The sequence below is a fragment of the Salvelinus fontinalis genome, chromosome 24 (assembly GCF_029448725.1).
Source record: "Salvelinus fontinalis isolate EN_2023a chromosome 24, ASM2944872v1, whole genome shotgun sequence".
NCBI lineage: Eukaryota > Metazoa > Chordata > Actinopteri > Salmoniformes > Salmonidae > Salvelinus > Salvelinus fontinalis.
The window spans coordinates 44,544,969-44,567,782 of NC_074688.1; the positions used below are offsets into that span (position 1 = coordinate 44,544,969).

Here is a 22,814-nt window from a genome sequence, read left to right on the forward strand (position 1 = left end):
TGAAGATATGAACTCGGCAGTCAACTTGTACTGTCTGAATAGTAGTGATGGGACGTTCGGCCCTATTTACTGACTGATCTTTTCGACTCGTTCAGTCAAAAGAACGAATCTTTCGACTCATTTCGTTCATTTGAGTCAATAATGCCCAGGGCACGCAGGACCCTCTACCGTTGAATGATGAACTGGAAACTCGTCATGATCTTACAAGCCTCTCGTTCACCACAAGGGGTTTATTGGAGCTGTTATTTGTGACTGAGATTTGTAAAAGTGTGCTTTAAACAATGTACATTTATTGATTGCTAGGCATACAAATAAGAGTATTTATTGATACATTTGAAACAAGGTCTAGTTGTGGCCGTAGCCGGACTAGTTTGTGAACGACTCTTGGTGGAAGGCATTGCCTGACTGCTATGAAGGTGATATGGTTCCAACTGCAGCACCCCAAACGAATCGTTCTCGAGTTCGTTGACAAAGGGAGGTATGTTTAGTGTATGTTTTGGTTATACAAAGCTGTGTCCATCATAACATAAAATAATTCATTAATTGCATCCATTCTTGCACCATGTGATCAATTATCAGCTCAAAACATGTTTTTTCCCCCTTATATTTTCCGGTGGAGCGCGTATTTATCCTGTTGTATGATTAATTGAGGCCTGGCAGCAGGTCAAACGAACAACTAAAATGAATGAGTCACTCGGGAAAATGAATCATGACTCGAGTCAGTAAAAAGAGTCGTTCGCGAACTGCACATCACTACTGAATTGCCAAGAAGCTTCCTCAGCTAGAGAAGGGATCGGCACTGTATTGGCACGGTTGGTTGGTTAGCAAGCATCTGTCTTCCAGAAATGTGGTCGCTTTTAACTCGATCTGCCATATGAAAATGTTAGGGAGTCGACGATATCACTGTCTGACCCGACGACATCGTTGACGAATAGCACAACAACGCCGGGGTAAGCTATGCTAGCTAGCGTACGCTACTTTAGAAAACATCTTCGGTAACGTTATCCGAGTCTTGTTTACGTTGGAGACAGTCAGTGAGTGATAGCATAAACCTCTACAATGACATTCAATAACTAAGCAATTTAGTGTGTTTGTTTGTTTTTGGCGTTAAAACTTAGCCACTACAGTTTCTACATGACGAGTTTCTGCGCATGATCTTAGCTAGCCAACGTCGCCATGACATCGCCTACAAGTGTGATCGGGGGGATGTCAGTTTTTGCTTGTCTTCATATCTCATACTGTACTATCTTTGGTCACACCAGCTAGCGTTGGGGATAAACTCTCAAAGGTTTTCGATGGCGTTGAGAGGCGACAAGAGTGGGCAAACTGGAAGGCCGACGTAAACACAGGGAATAGGTAGCCTCTAGGAATCCGAGAGTGGAAGACTCATCTTTCTCTCTCCAAACATGTAGGCTCCCCATTTGCGAACAGTTCAATCACAAGTCAGACTGTTAAATACACTTCATTTGAATGTACTTGTCTGATGATTTTTGACCTTTTTTTAATGTAGGAGGTAATCTGAGACAAAATAACCACACAGTAGTGTTCTTAAACCGCATTTCAGTGTGCTGGTCTGTATTTCAGAGCTCATATGTAAAAGAGACCTTCATCTCAGTATGACTCCCTGATAAAAATACAGGTTAAATAAAAATGTCGGTTTTTACCCGTACATTTTTTTTTCCCCGTTTTGAAACTAAATTAAAAGTGTTGTAACTGCAGTTGACTGTGGTATTTTGGATGCAGTAATTGCAGAATTACTGCGATTGAACTTTACTGCAAAATTATACTGCAGTAAAAAAAAATTAGGGGGGGGAAGCAGTATATTCCGCTAATTGCAGTTATACTACAATGTACTGCCGTTATAATGCTCCCTGACTGCTATATTTTCCCGTAAGGGTATTTCTGGTTTGCATTTTCAATGCTTGAGGAATTTGCGCACGATTTACACAATATGTTAATATTTCCGAATTTAACCGAAGCATAGACCTAAAGTTGTCCCACGCAATCATCTGGCGAAGTTCACCGGCACTTCCAGCTGATAGCGAGGGAACGCGTTATGGCTGACAACGTTCGGTTACATTCAGATATTGTTTACATATTGTGCATCGTGGAATCCGTCAGGAGATGAGAAATATAAGCAACAGATCCTACCAGCACACTTTCCTATGGTTACTATATCTCCACTTCCTACCGCCAAAAAAGGACTGACAACCGGTGAAGTACGTTTTTAAATATCATTGTATTCAACATTCTGGCTTGTACAGACTTGCATATATTTTTTTTAACAGTGGCTTCTTTCAGACTAATATCAATGGAGTAACCATGGAAACAGTCTGATATTTAGACAAGCAAATAAGGTGCCGTTTGGGGGACAATTTATACTCTGAAACTCTCCTTGCTCACTCTAAACGAACATTGTTATACCTTGATAAATCCAGAATAACTGTCTGTTCCTTTTGGAATTCCCCCTGGCATTCCTGTTGACAGATTTACTTCCTTGGCATTACTTTTTGCTAAGGGAGAATGTTGTTTGTGTACCAACTGTTTTCATTTAATTAGTGATTCAACAACTGTTATTGTTACATTATTCTGTGCTGATGATGGATGGTAGAGTGGCTCTGCCTGTTTGTCCTAGTTGAGTAGCAGTAGTATGCGTGATGCTACTCTGACGTTTCTGTCTGTTTGTCCTAGTTGAGTAGAAGTAGTAGTATGCTGGACGTGGGGAAGTGGCCAGTGTTTGCTCTCCTGCCTCCAGAGGAACTGCGTCTGATACGACAGGCCTGTGTGTTCGGCAGCGCTGCCAACGAAGCCCTCTATGTCACCGTCAACGATGAGGTAAGTACTGTTGGGCCCCGTCTGGCTCAGCACCAGGGGACATGGCTCACTTCCCAAATGGCACCCTAGTTCCAAATATACTTCACTACTTTTGACATAGGGCTCTGGTCAGATTTTGTAGCTCAGTTGGTAGAGCATGGCGCTTGCAACGCCAGGTTTGTGGGTTCGATTCCCACGGGGGGCCAGTACAAAAAAAAAAAAAAAAAAAGGATGAATGTATGTACTTGTAAGTCGCTCTGGATAAGAGCGTCTGCTAAATGACTTAAATGTAAATGTCAAAAGTAGTGCACTATGTAGGGAATAGGGTGCTATGGGTCCTGGTCTAAAGTAGTGTACTATGTAGGGAATAGGGTGCTATGGGTCCTGGTCTAAAGTAGTGCACTATGTAGGGAATAGGGTGCTATGGGTCCTGGTCTAAAGTAGTGCACTATGTAGGGAATAGGGTGCTATGGGTCCTGGTCTAAAGTAGTGCACTATGTAGGGAATAGGGTGCTATGGGTCCTGGTCTAAAGTAGTGCACTATGTAGGGAATAGGGTGCTATGGGTCCTGGTCAATAGTAGTGCACTATGTAGGGAATAGGGTGCCATTTGGGACGTAGATAACTATAGCCTACTACTATGTAATAGACAAGGTTAAAGTTATATTCTAACACAGTCCGATAGTTGTTAGGCCTAGTGTTTATGAAATAATAAGTGTTTAGTACTTGGACAAGTTTGAAAATAAAGTAGAGCTGCACACTAAGAGCTCAGATGCAAAAATGTCGGTTTTCCACTCCGCTAGCCAGCACCTCGCCTAAATATGTCTGCGTTTCTTTTTCCTCTAGATAGTACTTGGACAAGGCCTCGTATGCTACTTGTGACAACGTATAGGCTAGGCCTGACGGAGTAATCAGCAGCATCCTCAGAGTGATATGTCGCTGGAAACAGAGAGGCCTTGTTGTTTGGCACACTGAGGCAGAACGCTTCAAGTGGCACCTCCTTCCCTACATACAGTGCCTTGCAAAAGTATTCAAACCCCTTGGATTTCTTCACATTTTGTGTTACAAAGTGGGATTCAAATGGATTTAATTGTCATATTTTGTCAACAAGCTACACAAAATACTTGTGTATGTGTATATATATACAGTGGGGAGAACAAGTATTTGAGAAACTGCCGATTTTGCAGCTTTTCCTACTTACAAAGCATGTAGAGGTCTGTCATTTGTATCATAGGTACACTTCAACTGTGAGAGATGGAATCTAAAACAAAAATCCAGGAAATCACATTGTATTATTTTTAAGTAATTAATTTGCATTTTATTTTATGCACCTGTTTGAACTCGTTCTCCCCACTGTATATATATTATATATCTAAATAAAAATCTAGTGGTTGCATGAGTATTCTGCTCCCCCCTGAGTATTCTGCTCCCCCCTGAGTATTCTGCTCCCCCCTGAGTATTCTGCTCTCCCCTGAGTATTCTGCTCTCCCCTGAGTATTCTGCTCTCCCCTGAGTATTCTGCTCTCCCCTGAGTATTCTGCTCTCCCCTGAGTATTCTGCTCTCCCCTGAGTATTCTGCTCCCCCCTGAGTATTCTGCTCCCCCCTGAGTATTCTGCTCCCCCCTGAGTATTCTGCTCCCCCCTGAGTATTCTGCTCCCCCCTGAGTATTCTGCTCCCCCCTGAGTATTCTGCTCCCCCCTGAGTATTCTGCTCCCCCCTGAGTATTCTGCTCCCCCCTGAGTATTCTGCTCCCCCCTGAGTATTCTGCTCCCCCCTGAGTATTCTGCTCCCCCCTGAGTATTCTGCTTACCCCTGAGTATCCCCCACCCCCCCGGGAGTATTCTGCTCCCCCTCGAGTATCCCCCTGAGTATTCTGCTCCCCCCTGAGTATTCTGCTCCCCCCTGAGTATTCTGCTCCCCCCTGAGTATTCTGCTCCCCCCTGAGTATTCTGCTCCCCCCTGAGTATTCTGCTCCCCCCTGAGTATTCTGCTCTCCCCTGAGTATTCTGCTCCCCCCTGAGTATCCCCCCCCCCCCCGGGAGTATTCTGCTCCCCCTCGAGTATCCCACTGAGTATTCTGCTCTCCCCTGAGTATTCTGCTCTCCCCTGAGTATTCTGCTCCCCCCTGAGTATTCTGCTCTCCCCTGAGTATTCTGCTCCCCCCTGAGTATTCTGCTCCCCCCTGAGTATTCTGCTCCCCCCTGAGTATTCTGCTCCCCCCTGAGTATTCTGCTCTCCCCTGAGTATTCTGCTCTCCCCTGAGTATTCTGCTCCCCCCTGAGTATCCCCCCCCCCCCCGGGAGTATTCTGCTCCCCCTCGAGTATCCCCCTGAGTATTTTGCTTCCCCCTGGGGTATGCTGCTCTCCCGTGAGTATTCTGCTCTCCCGTGAGTATTCTGCTCTCCCCTGAGTATTCTGCTCCCCCCTGAGTATTCCCCCCCCCCCCCCCGGGAGTATTCTGCTCCCCCCTGAGTGTCCCCCGGAGTATTCTGCTCCCCCCCCCCGAGTATCCCCCTGAGTATTTTGGTTCCCCCGGGGGTATGCTGCTCTCCCGTGAGTCAATACATGTTTGAAACACCTTTGGCAGTGATTACAGTTGATAGTCTTCTTGGGTAAGTCTAAGAGCTTTGTGCACCTGGATGGTGAAATATTTGCCCATATTTATTATTTTCAAAATTCTAAAAGCTCAATCAAGTTGGTTGTTGAACATTGCAGCAGAGGAAGGTGTAGTCATTTATAAATCATGTCAACATCTATTATTTCACACAGTTATTTTGTGATTTGTGGAGCCACATTTATCTCCTGAACTCATTTAGGCTTGCCTAAACCAGTTGGCTGAATACTTATGGAATGACTATATTTTGGTTATGATTTATAGATATTTTTTTTTATGTAAAAAAAACGTATACTTTTCTTCCATTTTCACATTGGGAGTATTTTGTGTGTATTGTTTACAAGAAATAAAAAAATCCATTTGAATCCCACTTTGTAACACAGTAAAATGTGATGAAATCCTTGCAGAAGTATACGTTTGCGAGGCACTGTATAGGGAATACGGTGCCATGTGGGTCATAGCCTGAGTTCAGTCGAGCGATAGTTCCAGAGACTGTGTCAAGCAGATAGTGACGCTATATTTAGCCATGTAAAGCCAGTGCAAGCTCTGTTTCGATCCATCTGAAAGCCTCTGTTCATGTCTGACTGCGTCTTAACACACTGATCCATTTGTTTTTCTCATAGGGACCCAGTTGACACCCAGGCAATGATGTTATTTTCTTTTGTCATGCAGTGTCTTTATAAACTTAAAACTATACCAATTTGTTGTCGTAGTGGGCACCCAGGCTAAACTTTTACAGAAAATATAGAAATGCCAATGGTGGAGGTGTTGCTGTTTATATTCAGAACCACATTAAAGATTAGAGAGGATCTCATGTTAAATACTGTTGAAGTAATATGGCTACAGGTTCATCTGCCTCACCTAAAGCCCATTCTGGTGGGAAACTGCTATAGACCACCAAGTGCTAACAGTCAGTATCTGGATAATATGTATGAAATGCATGTGATATCAACAGAGAAGTATATTTTCTGGGTGATTTAAATATTGACTGGCTTTCATCAGGCTGCCCACTCAAGAAAAAGCTTCAAACTGTAACTAGTGCCTGCAACCTGGTTCAGGTTATCAGTCAACCTACCAGGGTTGTTAAAAACAGCACAGGAATTAAATCATCAACAGGTATTGATCACATCTTAACTAATGCAGCAGAAATGTGCTTTAAATCAGTATCCAGATCCATCAGATGTAGTGATCACAATATAGTAGCCACATCTAGGAAACCCACAGTTCCAAAGGCTGGGCCTAATATAGTGTATAAGAGGTCATACAATACGTTTTGTAGTGATTCATATGTTGATGATGTTAAGAATATGTGTTGGTCCGTGGTGTGTAATGAGGAGCAACCAGACGCTGCACTTGACACATTAATGAAATTGCTTATTCCAGTTACTAATAAACACCCATTAAGAAAATGACTATAACAACTGTTATATCTCTGTGGATTGATGAGGGATTGAAACATTGTATTGTTTAGAGGGATGAGGCAAAAGGAATGGCAAATAAGTCTGGCTGAACAACCGATTGGCAAACTTATTGCAAATAGAGAAATCATGTGACTAAACTGAATAAAAAGATGAAAGTAAAAAATCTTTGCAGCACCTTAAATGACATTTTTGGGGGGGGAAAGCAAACTCAGCTCCATCATTCATTGAATCAGATGGCTCGTTCAGCACAAAACCAACTGATCTTGCCAACTACTTAAGTTAGTTTGCGAATCTTGCCAATGAAAAAAATAAGGCATAACATGCCAACAACAAACGCTGACACTACACATCCAAGTATATCTGACCAAATGATAAAAGACAAGCAGTGTACATTTTAATTCCGTAAAGTCAGTGTGGTAGAGGTGAAAAAAATAATATTGTTGTTTATCAACAATGACAAGTCACGGGGTCGGACAACTTGGATGGAAGATTACTGAGGATGATAGCGGATGATATTTCCACTCCTATTTGCCACATCTTCAATCCAAGCCTACTAGAGAGTGTGTGCCCTCAGGCCTGATGGGAAGCTGAAGTCATTCCCCTACCTAATAATATTAAAACCCCTTTACTGGCTCAAACAGCTGACCAATCAGCCTGTTACCAACCTTTAGTAAACTTCTGGGAAAAATGGTGTTTGACAAGATACGATGCTATTTCACTGTAAACAAATTGACAAAAGACTTTCAACTTATAGAAGGTCATTTAACAAGCACAGCACTTACAGAAATGACTGATGATTGGCTGAGAGAAATGGATCATAAAAACATTGTGGGTTTGAGCCCAGGTTCTGCCCGCAGCCGGCTGCGACCGGGAGGCTCATGGGGCGACGCACAATTGGCCCAGCGTCGTCCGGGTTAGGGAGGGTTTGGCCGGCAGGGATATCCTTGTCTCCTTGCGCACTAGCGACTCCTGTGGCGGGCCGGGTGCAGTGCACGCTGACACGGTCGCCAGGTGTACGGTGTTTCCTCAGACACATTGGTGCGGCTGGCTTCCGGGTTGGATGGGCATTGTGTCAAGAAGCAGTGCGGCTTGGTTGGGTTGTGTTTCGGAGGACGCAATTGGATACCACGAAATTGGGGAGAAAAAGGCGATAAAAAAAAAAAGGCAGGTCCTACAGGCCCTAGTTTCTACCTTCTTAACAACACTATCAACAAGGCAGGTCCTACAGGCCCTAGTTTCTACTGTCTTAACAACACTATCAACAAGGCAGGTCCTACAGGCCCTAGTTTCTACCTTCTTCACAACACTATCAACCAGGCAGGTCCTACAGGCCCTAGTTTCTGCCTTCTTCACAACACTATCAACAAGGCAGGTCCTACAGGCCCTAGTCTCTACCTTCTTAACAACACTATCAACAAGGCAGGTCCTACAGGCCCTAGTTTCTACCTTCTTAACAACACTATCAACAAGGCAGGTCCTACAGGCCCTAGTTTCTACCTTCTTAACAACACTATCAACAAGGCAGGTCCTACAGGCCCTAGTTTCTACCTTCTTAACAACACTATCAACAAGGCAGGTCCTACAGACCCTAGTCTCTACCTTCTTAACAACACTATCAACAAGGCAGGTCCTACAGGCCCTAGTTTCTACCTTCTTAACAACACTATCAACAAGGCAGGTCCTACAGGCCCTAGTTTCTACCTTCTTAACAACACTATCAACAAGGCAGGTCCTACAGACCCTAGTTTCTACCTTCTTAACAACACTATCAAAAAGGCAGGTCCTACAGACCCTAGTTTCTACCTTCTTAACAACACTATCAACAAGGCAGGTCCTACAGGCCCTAGTTTCTACCTTCTTAACAACACTATCAACAAGGCAGGTCCTACAGGCCCTAGTTTCTACCTTCTTAACAACACTATCAACAAGGCAGGTCCTACAGGCCCTAGTTTCTACCTTCTTAACAACACTATCAACAAGGCAGGTCCTACAGGCCCTAGTTTTGTCCCATCTGGACTACTGTTCAGTCATGTGATCAGGTGCTACAGAAAATAACAGGGCAGCACGTCTGGCCCTTGGATGAACACAGAGAGCTAACATTAATAATATGCATGTCAATCTCTCCTGGCTCAAAGTGGACGAGAGATTGATTTCATCACTACTTTTATTCATGAGAAGTATTGACATGTTGAATACACTGCGCTGTCTGTCTAAACTACCGGCACACAGCTCGGACACCCAAGCATACCCCACAAGACATGCCACGAGGTCTCTTCACAGTGCCCAAGTCCAGAACAGACTATGGGAGGTGCACAGTGCTACATAGAGCCATGACTACATGGAACTCTATTCCACAGTGCTACATAGAGCCATGACTCCATGGAACTCTATTCCACAGTGCTACATAGAGACATGACTACATGGAACTCTATTCCACAGTACTACATAGAGCCATGACTACATGGAACTCTATTCCACAGTACTACATAGAGCCATGACTACATGGAACTCTATTCCACAGTACTACATAGAGCCATGACTACATGGAACTCTATTCCACAGTACTACATAGAGCCATGACTACATGGAACTCTATTCCACAGTACTACATAGAGCCATGACTACATGGAACTCTATTCCACAGTACTACATAGAGCCATGACTACATGGAACTCTATTCCACAGTACTACATAGAGCCATGACTACATGGAACTCTATTCCACATCAAGTAACTGATGCAACCAGTACAATTTAGATAAAAAAAAAACAGCTAAAAATACACCTTATGGAACAGTGGCGACTGTGAAGCAACACAAACATAGGCAGAGACACAAACACACGATAACATACGCACTGTACACATGGATTTACACATGGATTTAGTCCTGTATATATGTGGTAGAGGTGGAGTAGGGGCCCGAGGGCATACGGTGTGTTGTGAATGTATTGTAACGTTTTTAAAATGGTATAAACGGCCTTAATTTTGCTGGACGCCAGGAAGAATAGGCAGCAGCTAATGGGGATCCATAATAAATACAAATTCTAAGGTCTTTCAAAAAATTATCCATGCGTTTTTTTAGTTCAAGAATAGGATTACCCAGGAAACGGGCCCTAGATGTTTATCGTGGAAATAACACGATAAGAAGCTGTTATGTGACGACAACATGCCTATATAGTTTTACTATCATTTTTGCCCCGGAGCAAGGCAGTTAACCCACTGTTCCCCGGGCCCTGAGCAAGGCAGTTAACCCACTGTTCCCCGGGCCCTGAGCAAGGCAGTTAACCCACTGTTCCCCGGGCCCTGAGCAAGGCAGTTAACCCACTGTTCCCCGGGCCCTGAGCAAGGCAGTTAACCCACTGTTCCCCGGGCCCTGAGCAAGGCAGTTAACCCACTGTTCCCCGGGCCCTGAGCAAGGCAGTTAACCCACTGTTCCCCGGGCCCTGAGCAAGGCAGTTAACCCACTGTTCCCCGGGCCCTGAGCAAGGCAGTTAACCCACTGTTCCCCGGGCCCTGAGCAAGGCAGTTAACCCACTGTTCCCCGGGCCCTGAGCAAGGCAGTTAACCCACTGTTCCCCGGGCCCTGAGCAAGGCAGTTAACCCTCTGTTCCCCGGGCCCTGAGCAAGGCAGTTAACCCACTGTTCCCCGGGCCCTGAGCAAGGCAGTTAACCCACTGTTCCCCGGGCCCTGAGCAAGGCAGTTAACCCTCTGTTCCCCGGGCCCTGAGCAAGGCAGTTAACCCACTGTTCCCCGGGCCCTGAGCAAGGCAGTTAACCCACTGTTCCCCCGGGCATCGAATGTGGAAGATGCATTCAGTTTTACAACTGACTAGGTATCCCCCCCCCATCCCTATCTTTTTAAACTCATAGAAAAGAAGCTCAGTCATATGGGCTCTGGTAAAGAATGTGTGTACTCTATAGGAAATGGGTTGTAATTTGGGCCTCAGGCAAGCTGTTTTGCTTGTCATTGTACAGGTGTTTGCCCTGGGCACCAACTGTAGTGGCTGTCTGGGTCTGGGGGACCTGCAGAGTACCATAGAGCCCCGCAGGATCGACGTGCTATGTGGGAAGAAGATAGTCTCTCTGAGCTACGGAACGGGACCACATGTAGTCATCGCTACTGCCGGTGAGATGAGACGCTCTAAATCATGTTTGGTACATTTTGTTGCTTGTTAAAGTAGGATTCCATATTTTTTTTTTTTATGTTTTTCTGTCAATAAATAGATTTCGTATTTTCCCAATTTTTACTCAGTAGAAGGCAGACATTGGATTGAGGTTATTTCTTACAAAGTGGTTTAATTCTGACCTAATAAATGTGGATATTTGTCAACTAAATCAAATCAATCTATTATATGTGCTGTGGTAGATGGAGAGGTGTTTGCCTGGGGACACAACGGCTACAGCCAGCTGGGCAATGGGACCACCAACCACGGCTTGACCCCAGCCCAGGTCTCCACTAACCTGCTCAACAAGAGGGTGACGGAGGTGGCCTGTGGCTCTCACCACACCATCGCCCTCACTACCGACGGAGAGGTAGGATGCTTCTCAAATTGCACCCTATTTCTTATAGTGCACCACTTTTGATCAGGGCCCAGAGGTGTGTGTGTGTGTGTGTACATACAGGGAGGGGATAACGACGTGGCTGTGGGCAGGGAGGGGATAATGACGGGGCTGTAGACGGGGAGGGGATAATGATGTGGCTGTAGACGGGGAGGGGATAATGACGTGGCTGTAGACGGGGAGGGGATAATGACGTGGCTGTAGACGGGGAGGGGATAATGACGTGGCTGTAAGCAGGGAGGGGATAACGACGTGGCTGTGGGCAGGGAGGGGATAATGACGGGGCTGTAGACGGGGAGGGGATAATGATGTGGCTGTAGACGGGGAGGGGATAATGACGTGGCTGTAGACGGGGAGGGGATAATGACGTGGCTGTAGACGGGGAGGGGATAATGACGTGGCTGTAGGCAGAGAGGGGATAATGACGTGGCTGTGGGCAGGGAGGGGATAATGACGTGGCTGTAGGCAGGGAGGGGATAATGACGTGGCTGTAGGCAGGGAGGGGATAATGACGTGGCTGTAGGCGGGGAGGGGATAATGACGTGGCTGTAGGCAGGGAGGGGATAATGACGGGGCTGTAGGCAGGGAGGGGATAATGACGTGGCTGTAGACGGGGAGGGGATAATGACGTGGCTGTAGACGGGGAGGGGATAATGGCGTGGCTGTAGGCAGGGAGGGGATAATGACGTGGCTGTGGGCAGGGAGGGGATAATGACATGGCTGTGGGCAGGGAGGGGATAATGGCGTGGCTGTAGGCAGGGAGGGGATAATGACGTGGCTGTAGGCAGAGAGGGGATAATGACGTGGCTGTAGGCAGAGAGGGGATAATGACGTGGCTGTAGGCAGAGAGGGGATAATGACGTGGCTGTGGGCAGGGAGGGGATAATGACGTGGCTGTAGACGGGGAGGGGATAATGACGTGGCTGTAGACGGGGAGGGGATAATGACGTGGCTGTAAGCAGGGAGGGGATAACGATGTGGCTGTAGACGGGGAGGGGATAATGACGTGGCTGTAGACAGGGAGGGGATAATGACGTGGCTGTAGGCGGGGAGGGGATAATGACATGGCTGTAGACGGGGAGGGGATAATGACATGGCTGTAGACGGGGAGGGGATAATGACATGGCTGTAGGCAGAGAGGGGATAATGACATGGCTGTAGGCAGAGAGGGGATAATGACGTGGCTGTAGGCAGGGAGGGGATAATGACGTGGCTGTAGGCAGGGAGGGGATAATGACGTGGCTGTGGGCAGGGAGGGGATAATGACGTGGCTGTAGACGGGGAGGGGATAATGACGTGGCTGTAGACGGGGAGGGGTTAATGACGTGGCTGTAGACGGGGAGGGGATAATGACGTGGCTGTGGGCAGGGAGGGGATAATGACGTGGCTGTAGACGGGGAGGGGATAATGACGTGGCTGTAGACGGGGAGGGGATAATGACGTGGCTGTGGGCGGGGAGGGGATAATGACGTGGCTGTGGGCAGGGAGGGGATAATGACGTGGCTGTAGGCGGGGAGGGGATAATGACGTGGCTGTGGGCGGGGAGGAGATAATGACGTGGCTGTAGGCGGGGAGGGGATAATGACGTGGCTGTAGGCAGGGAGGGGATAATGACGTGGCTGTAGGCAGGGAGGGGATAATGACGTGGCTGTAGGCGGGGAGGGGATAATGACGTGGCTGTGGGCAGGGAGGGGATAATGACGTGGCTGTAGGCGGGGAGGGGATAATGACGTGGCTGTGGGCAGGGAGGGGATAATGACGTGGCTGTAGGCAGGGAGGGGATAATGACGTGGCTGTAGACGGGGAGGGGATAATGACGTGGCTGTAGACAGTGTTATTGAGAGTGGCTGGCCCAGCAAACCAGAGGTCTTGAGAGATGTGGAGGGTTAACACCTTCAGTTGACGCTCCCTTATTTGATTTGTAGAAAAACAATCTATTGTCTGATCTTTCCTGTTTTCGTTTTGCTCCACTTTTAGGTTTACTTCCTGTTTTCACGTTTGTTGTGGGTTTTTCTGTTATTTGCCTCTTCTTGGGTAAATGTAGTGGGTCTCATGGTGGGTGTCTTTTAGGTCCCAGTTGTTGTTGCTAGTCAACTTTCAGTGGACAAAACCCCACGAGTCTGTTTGAGTGACAATATTTTGGTAATAAAATGGGGGCTCGTCCGGGGATCTTGTTTCCCATGGGTGTGGCAGTCGCTCTAATCTCCTACTCTGGAGCTCTGCTGTGCCAAGCTATTTGAATGTTCAAAATACACTTTTCTGGGAGAGTTTGTCACTGACATCCACCCTTGGGATTATATTACATATACACACAGGTTCATAAAAATTAAACCAAGTTTGAAGCATTTTGTGGAAAACCCTACATGGGAGATGCTAGATAAAGGTACGAAGGCAAATCTGCTCATTGCAATGCATTATGGCATCAGAGGCATCTAGCGATCCTAAAGCATTAGTCTGAGACACTGCATCGCAGTGCTAGCTGTGCCACTAGAGATCCTGTTTCGTGTCCAGGCTCTTTCGCAGCCGGCCGCGACCGGGCGACTTATGGGGCGGCGCACAATTGGCCCAGTGTCGTCCGGGTTAGGGGGAGGGTTTGGCCGGGCAGGGATGTCCTTGTCCCATCGCACTCTAGCGACTCCTGTGGCGGGCTGGGCGTAGCTGTACGGTGTTTCCTCTGACACATTGGTGCGGCTGGCTTCCGGGTTAAGCGGCTACTGTGTCAAGAAGCAGTGCGGCTTGGTTGGGTTGTGTTTCGGAGGACGCATGGCTCTCGACCTTCGCCTCTCCCGAGTCCGTACGGGAGTTGCAGCGATGAGACAAGACGGTACCAATTGGATACCACAAAATTGGGGAGAAAAAGTGGTAACATTTATAAAAATAAAGTGTTGCTCAGTACTGTTTTGGTGGAGGAGGAAATGCTCTCGCAGAGAGAGGCTGATAAATGGGGCTACGGACGGTGGGGTGAGTCCCGTAGACGTGCGACTGAGGGAGGTAGAACTGAAGGCAGATAGAGGCTGATAAATGGTGCTACGGGTGGTGGGGTGAGTCCCGTAGACGTGCGACTGAGGGAGGTAGAACTGAAGGCAGATAGAGGCTGATAAATGGTGCTACGGGCGGTGGGGTGAGTCCCGTAGACGTGCGACTGAGGGAGGTAGAACTGAAGGCAGATAGAGGCTGATAAATGGTGCTACGGGCGGTGGGGTGAGTCCCGTAGACGTGCGACTGAGGGAGGTAAAACTGAAGGCAGATAGAGGCTGATAAATGGTGCTACGGGCGGTGGGGTCACCCCCTCTCTAGGAGACGGGGTGACCTTGATAATTTATTGTTAAAACGAGAGGCTGCCTGGATCTTTAACTTAAAGACCCTTGTTCCCTTCGGTCTCAACGTGGACTTTGATCTGAAGCCATTCTTGTGGTTGTTTGTAGGCTTGTGTGGTCTTAAGTGAGTCTATGATCGTATGCTATCCATTTGTGTTTATTGTATGCTGCTCTTTCTATGCCATTTTAATATTTGAGAAATGAACCAATGATATTAGGCCACTCTTGGCCATGTTTATAGACACCTGTGTGTCTTGACACTATATATAAACGAGTCATCCCGCAGTGTCTGTGATTGTACCCTGATGAAGACAGCTTGCCTGTCGAAACGTTGGTAAATTAAATATTTTTTTGCACCTGAGCTCCTAGAGCGTGCGGCTCTCCTTTTATGTTCAAACTGCCATTGTGAACACGGCTTCTGTTTGAACAACAATTTTTGGTTTTTTTCTTGCACATCGACTCAGGTACACCCTGTTACGTTCCCCAGCAAAGGGGTTGAGGTCATTTAGGTAGATATGTACATACAGTGGGCATCTGTTCTTAAATGGTCTGTTTTTGTTGTGAATTTCCTGGTTCTGTGACCTTTTTAACCTTTCCCCTCTGACACCCCCCCCCCCCCCCCCCCCAAGGTGTTTGCATGGGGTTACAACAACTCTGGGCAGGTGGGGTCAGGGTCGACGGCCAACCAGCCCACGCCGCGCCGGGTCAGCAGCTGCCTGCAGAACAAAGTCGTGGTTAATATCGCCTGTGGTCAGCTCTGTTCCATGGCTGTGCTGGACAACGGAGAGGTGAGGATACTCGAGTAGATCCTTAACACAACAAGTATTTTATACGGTCATGTTGGAGTCGTCAAGGCCTAGTTTGTCTGAATGGCGGAAAGAAAGAGGCTGGAAACCGTTGCTCAACGGTAAGAAATCGATGCGTTTGATCGGTAGGTGATGAAGTCGTCGCAGAAGAGTCTGTGCTCATAATCGACTATTGATTCTGCTGCAGTGTAGAAGTGTAAAAGACAGTAAATATAATAGCTGTCCAAAAATTTATCATTTGTGCTTTTTGAGCGTAGAAGACTGCTGATGCATCCAATGAAGATGTATTAATATAGTACCACAGATGGCAACAGGACAGGGTTGTAGTCCCACTATCTGTAGGACTGTAACCCTGTTGCTATGGACTACAACCCTGTCCTGTTGCTATCTGTGGGACTACAACCCTGTCCTGTTGCTATGGACTACAACCCTGTCCTGTTGCTATGGACTACAACCCTGTCCTGTTGCTATGGACTGTAACCCTGTCCTGTTGCTATGGACTGTAACCCTGTCCTGTTGCTATGGACTGTAACCCTGTCCTGTTGCTATGGACTGTAACCCTGTCCTGTTGCTATGGACTACAACCCTGTCCTGTTGCTATGGACTACAACCCTGTCCTGTTGCTATGGACTACAACCCTGTCCTGTTGCTATGGACTACAACCCTGTCCTGTTGCTATGGACTACAACCCTGTCCTGTTGCTATGGACTACAACCCTGTCCTGTTGCTATGGACTACAACCCTGTCCTGTTGCTATGGACTACAACCCTGTCCTGTTGCTATGGACTACAACCCTGTCCTGTTGCTATGGACTACAACCCTGTCCTGTTGCTATGGACTACAACCCTGTCCTGTTGCTATGGACTACAACCCTGTCCTGTTGCTATGGACTACAACCCTGTCCTGTTGCTATGGACTACAACCCTGTCCTGTTGCTATGGACTACAACCCTGTCCTGTTGCTATGGACTACAACCCTGTCCTGTTGCTATCTGTAGGACTACAACCCTGTCCTGTTGCTATCTGTAGGACTACAACCCTGTCCTGTTGCTATCTGTAGGACTACAACCCTGTCCTGTTGCTATCTGTAGGACTACAACCCTGTCCTGTTGCTATCTGTAGGACCGTAACCCTGTCCTGTTGCTATCTGTAGGACTACAACCCTGTCCTGTTGCTATCTGTAGGACTGTAACCCTGTCCTGTTGCTATCTGTAGGACTGTAACCCTGTCCTGTTGCTATCTGTAGGACTACAACCCTGTCCTGTTGCTATCTGTAGGACTACAACCCTGTCCTGTTGCTATCTGTAGGACTACAACCCTGTCCTGTTGCTATCTGTAGGACTGTAACCCTGTCCTGTTGCTATCTGTAGGACTGTAACCCTGTCCTGTTGCTATCTGTAGGACTGTAACCCTGTCCTGTTGCTATCTGTAGGACTACAACCCTGTCCTGTTGCTATCTGTAGGACCGTTATCCTGTCCTGTTGCTATCTGTAGGACTACAACCCTGTCCTGTTGCTATCTGTAGGACTACAACCCTGTCCTGTTGCTATCTGTAGGACTGTAACCCTGTCCTGTTGCTATCTGTAGGACTGTAACCCTGTCCTGTTGCTATCTGTAGGACTACAACCCTGTCCTTTTGCTATCTGTAGGACCGTTACCCTGTCCTGTTGCTATCTGTAGGACTACAACCCTGTCCTGTTGCTATCTGTAGGACTGTAACCCTGTCCTGTTGCTATCTGTAGGACTGCAACCCTGTCCTGTTGCTATCTGTAGGACTGCAACCCTGTCCTGTTGCTATCTGTAGGACTGCAACCCTGTCCTGTTGCTATCTGTAGGACTGTAACCCTGTCCTGTTGCTATCTGTAGGACTACAACCCTGTCCTGTTGCTATCTGTAGGACTACAACCCTGTCCTGTTGCTATCTGTAGGACTGTAACCCTGTCCTGTTGCTATCTGTAGGACTGTAACCCTGTCCTGTTGCTATCTGTAGGACTGTAACCCTGTCCTGTTGCTATCTGTAGGACTGTAACCCTGTCCTGTTGCTATCTGTAGGACTGTAACCCTGTCCTGGTGCTATCTGTAGGACTGTAACCCTGTCCTGTTGCTATCTGTAGGACTACAACCCTGTCCTGTTGCTATCTGTAGGACTACAACCCTGTCCTGTTGCTATCTGTAGGACTGTAACCCTGTCCTGGTGCTATCTGTAGGACCGTAACCCTGTCCTGTTGCTATCTGTAGGACCGTAACCCTGTCCTGGTGCTATCTGTAGGACCGTAACCCTGTCCTGTTGCTATCTGTAGGACCGTAACCCTGTCCTGTTGCTATCTGTAGGACTGTAACCCTGTCCTGTTGCTATCTGTAGGACTACAACCCTGTCCTGTTGCTATCTGTAGGACTACAACCCTGTCCTGTTGCTATCTGTAGGACTACAACCCTGTCCTGTTGCTATCTGTAGGACTGTAACCCTGTCCTGTTGCTATCTGTAGGACTACAACCCTGTCCTGTTGCTATCTGTAGGACTACAACCCTGTCCTGTTGCTATCTGTAGGACTGTAACCCTGTCCTGTTGCTATCTGTAGGACTACAACCCTGTCCTGTTGCTATCTGTAGGACTACAACCCTGTCCTGTTGCTATCTGTAGGACTGTAACCCTGTCCTGTTGCTATCTGTAGGACTGTAATCTGCGATCTGTTTGCAGACCTATGGTTGGGGCTATAACTGTAACGGGCAACTTGGTCTGGGCAACAATGGGAACCAGCAGACCCCGTGTAGGATCGCAGCTCTACAGGGAGTCAACATTATACAGGTGAGGAGTCAACATTATACAGGTGAGGAGTCAACATTATACAGGTGAGGAGTCAACATTATACAGGTGAGGAGTCAACATTATACAGGTGAGGAGTCAACATTATACAGGTGAGGAGTCAACATTATACAGGTGAGGAGTCAACATTATACAGGTGAGGAGTCAACATTATACAGGTGAGGAGTCAACATTATACAGGTGAGGAGTCAACATTATACAGGTGAGGAGTCAACATTATACAGGTGAGGAGTCAACATTATACAGGTGAGGAGTCAACATTATACAGGTGAGGAGTCAACATTATACAGGTGAGGAGTCAACATTATACAGGTGAGGAGTCAACATTATACAGGTGAGGAGTCAACATTATACAGGTGAGGAGTCAACATTATACAGGTGAGGAGTCAACATTACACAGGTGAGGCGCCAACATTACACAGGTGAGGCGCCAACATTACACAGGTGAGGCGCCAACATTACACAGGTGAGGCGCCAACATTACACAGGTGAGGCGCCAACATTACACAGGTGAGGCGCCAACATTACACAGGTGAGGCGCCAACATTACACAGGTGAGGCGCCAACATTACACAGGTGAGGCGCCAACATTACACAGGTGAGGCGCCAACATTACACAGGTGAGGCGCCAACATTACACAGGTGAGGCGCCAACATTACACAGGTGAGGCGCCAACATTACACAGGTGAGGCGCCAACATTACACAGGTGAGGCGCCAACATTACACAGGTGAGGCGCCAACATTACACAGGTGAGGCGCCAACATTACACAGGTGAGGCGCCATCATTACACAGGTGAGGCGCCATCATTACACAGGTGAGGCGCCAACATTACACAGGTGAGGCGCCAACATTACACAGGTGAGGCGCCAACATTACACAGGTGAGGCGCCAACATTACACAGGTGAGGCGTCAACATTACACAGGTGAGGCGCCATCATTACACAGGTGAGGCGCCATCATTACACAGGTGAGGGGTCAACATTACACAGGTGAGGGGTCAACATTACACAGGTGAGGGGTCAACATTACACAGGTGAGGGGTCAACATTACACAGGTGAGGCGTCAACATTACACAGGTGAGGGGTCAACATTACACAGGTGAGGGGTCAACATTACACAGGTGAGGGGTCAACATTACACAGGTGAGGGGTCAACATTACACAGGTGAGGGGTCAACATTACACAGGTGAGGGGTCAACCCAAACCTACTCTGTTAGCTCTGTGTGGGACTCATGGTTGGTTGTGCAGGTAGGAAGACACAGGGTAATGACATAGGAAGGTCTGAATATTAACTTCCTGTTTGCCTGTGCCGTGCAGGTTACTTGTGGCTACGCCCATACGCTGGCGCTGACAGACGAGGGCTTTATTTACGCTTGGGGGGCCAACTCTTACGGGCAGCTGGGGACAGGCAACAAGAGTAACCAGGCTGTCCCCACACTCATCAACACAGACAAGGAGAGGTGAGTTCCTCTGTTCCGGGGTAGGACGGCCTGCGGGGTAGGACGGGCCTTAGGGCCCCGGGGTAGGACGGCCACCAGGGCCCCAGGGTAGGACAGGCCGCCGGGGTAGGACGGCCACCAGGGCCCCAGGGTTGGACGGGTCCTCCGGGGTTGGACGGGTCCTCCGGGGTTGGACGGGTCCTCCGGGGTTGGACGGGTCCTCCGGGGTTGGACGGGTCCTCCGGGGTTGGACGGGTCCTCCGGGGTTGGACGGGTCCTCCGGGGTTGGACGGGTCCTCCGGGGTAGGACAGCCTCCAGGGTAGGACTGCCTCCAGTGTAGGACAGCCTCCAGGGTAGAACAGCCACCAGGTCCCTAGGGTAGGACAGCCTCCAGGGTAGGACAGCCTCCAGGGTAGGACAGCCTCCAGGGTAGGACAGCCACCAGGTCCCCAGGGTAGGACAGCCTCCAGGGTAGGACAGCCTCCAGGGTAGAACAGCCACCAGGTCCCCAGGGTAGGACAGCCTCCAGGGTAGGACAGCCTCCAGGGTAGGACAGCCTCCAGGGTAGGACAGCCTCCAGGGTAGGACAGCCTCCAGGGTAGGACAGCCACCAGGTCCCCAGGGTAGGACAGCCTCCAGGGTAGGACAGCCTCCAGGGTAGGACAGCCTCCAGTGTAGGACTGCCTCCAGGGTAGAACAGCCACCAGGTCCCCAGGGTAGAACAGCCACCAGGTCCCCAGGGTAGGACAGCCACCAGGTCCCAGGGTAGGACGGCCTCCAGGGTAGGACTGCCTCCAGGGTAGGACAGCCTCCAGGGTAGGACAGCCTCCAGGGTAGGACAGCCTCCAGGGTAGGACAGCCTCCAGGGTAGGACAGCCACCAGGGCCCCAGGGTAGGACAGCCACCAGGGCCCCAGGGTAGGACAGCCACCGGGGTAGGACAGCCACCAGGGTAGGACAGCCACCAGGGTAGGACAGCCACCAGGTAGTCTTGGGCGATATCTAGAGGTCCATATTTTCATATCTTTCTGGTATCACACGCCGCTCCACAGCATTATCCTGGTGTACGTTTGTTAATGGAACTGCCATAGACAATAGCCTACGCATTGACACCCATACAACTTTAGTGGAAGTAGTCCTTGTTATACGCCTCAAAGAGATCTGTTCTTGTGTGACATGTTAAACCCAGGTCCTGGATTGGAATCTCACCTTGTCAAATGAAATGAAGAAACTCATTTGTATGCAGGTGTCGCTAGTGTGTTCTTCTGGTCTCATCTTCCCCATACTGATACTAGTGGTGGCATACCATTCATTGGCAATAGCCCCGTTTATACCTTGTTCTAACTTGCCTCCTTTGTCCTGATCTTGTCCACATTCTGAATGTGCCCACATTTCCAGACGTCTGCATTGTGACCAGATATCCTGGTTCCTTTTGTTCAAATGATTTCACAGCTATTCTTTCAAAATATTTATTTATTCGAAGAAACATAGTGATGTAATCAGTCAATGGTGCCACCAGCCAATGATTTTAGAGGGCGGGATAATGGTGCCACAGGCAATGATTTTACAGGGCGGGATAATGGTGCCAGCAGGCAATGATTTTACAGGGCGGGATAATGGTGCCAGCAGGCAATGATTTTAGAGGGCGGGATAATGGTGCCACCAGCCAATGATTTTAGAGGGCGGGATAATGGTGCTACCAGCCAATGATTTTAGAGGGCGGGATAATGGTGCCACCAGCCAATGATTTTAGAGGGCGGGATAATGGTGCCACCAGCCAATGATTTTAGAGGGCGGGATAATGGTGCTACCAGCCAATGATTTTAGAGGGCGGGATAATGGTGCTACCAGCCAATGATTTTAGAGGGCGGGATAATGGTGCCACCAGCCAATGATTTTAGAGGGCGGGATAATGGTGCCAGCAGGCAATGATTTTAGAGGGCGGGATAATGGTGCCACCAGCCAATGATTTTAGAGGGCGGGATAATGGTGCCACCAGCCAATGATTTTAGAGGGCGGGATAATGGTGCTACCAGCCAATGATTTTAGAGGGCGGGATAATGACGATTTAAATGTTCTCTCTGTCCAGATCTGTCTACACTTGTAAGATATCCAGACACAATGCGTGTCTGACTACCCTCTGGAGGTAATTACATCAAAGACTACCCTCTGGAGGTAATTGCATCAAAGACTACCCTCTGGAGGTAATTACATCAAAGACTACCCTCTGGAGGTAATTACATCAAAGACTACCCTCTGGAGGTAATTACATCAAAGACTACCCTCTGGAGGTAATTACATCACTATGTGTCTTTTGATTATCTACACCGGGTTTCAAATGTGGCCACAATCAGAGTATGGACAAAATCACGACAAAGGACGCTAGTTAGAACCAGGTATAAACAGGGCTAGAGTCACTTCAGTATTTTGGCAAAGATCTTTCCTGTGAAAAAACCCTGGGAGGGTTTAGGTTGGGGTGAGGAACCCTGGAAGGGTTTAGGTTGGGGTGAGGAACCCTGGAAGGGTTTAGGTCGGGGTGAGGAACCCTGGAAGGGTTTAGGTCGGGGTGAGGAACCATGGGAGGGTTTAGGTCGGGGTGAGGAACTCTGGAAGGGATTAGGTCGGGGTGAGGAACCCTGGAAGGGTTTAGGTCGGGGTGAAAACACCTGGAAGGGTTTAGGTCGGGGTGAGGAACTCTGGAAGGGTTTAGGTCGGGGTGAGGAACTCTGGAAGGGTTTAGGTTGTTGTGAGGAACCCTGGAAGGGTTTAGGTCGGGGTGAGGAACCCTGGAAGGGTTTAGGTCGGGGTGAGGAACCCTGGAAGGGTTTAGGTCGGGGTGAGGAACCCTGGAAGGGTTTAGGTCGGGGTGAGGAACCCTGGAAGGGTTTAGGTCGGGGTGAGGAACCCTGGAAGGGTTTAGGTCGGGGTGAGGAACCCTGGAAGGGTTTAGGTCGGGGTGAGGAACCCTGGAAGGGTTTAGGTCGGGGTGAGGAACCCTGGAAGGGTTTAGGTCGG

At 48.4% G+C, this 22,814-nt stretch overlaps 1 protein-coding gene across 3 annotated transcripts in view; it reads left to right on the plus strand.

Moving 5' to 3' along the window:
* The first annotated feature begins 719 nt into the window (after positions 1-719).
* Positions 720-22,814, plus strand: part of rcbtb2 (regulator of chromosome condensation (RCC1) and BTB (POZ) domain containing protein 2) — a 43,916-nt gene continuing 21,821 nt past the window's right edge. For 2 of the 3 annotated variants that reach the window (XM_055880776.1, XM_055880778.1), the window contains exons 1-7: positions 720-950; positions 2,692-2,835; positions 10,824-10,974; positions 11,215-11,381; positions 15,355-15,513; positions 18,229-18,336; positions 19,678-19,820. In XM_055880776.1, the coding sequence (XP_055736751.1) occupies positions 2,710-2,835; positions 10,824-10,974; positions 11,215-11,381; positions 15,355-15,513; positions 18,229-18,336; positions 19,678-19,820 (854 nt within the window). In that variant the 5' untranslated portion in view covers positions 720-950; positions 2,692-2,709. The remainder of the gene's footprint in view (positions 951-2,691; positions 2,836-10,823; positions 10,975-11,214; positions 11,382-15,354; positions 15,514-18,228; positions 18,337-19,677; positions 19,821-22,814) is intronic. The other variant, XM_055880777.1, reaches the window with a different exon arrangement.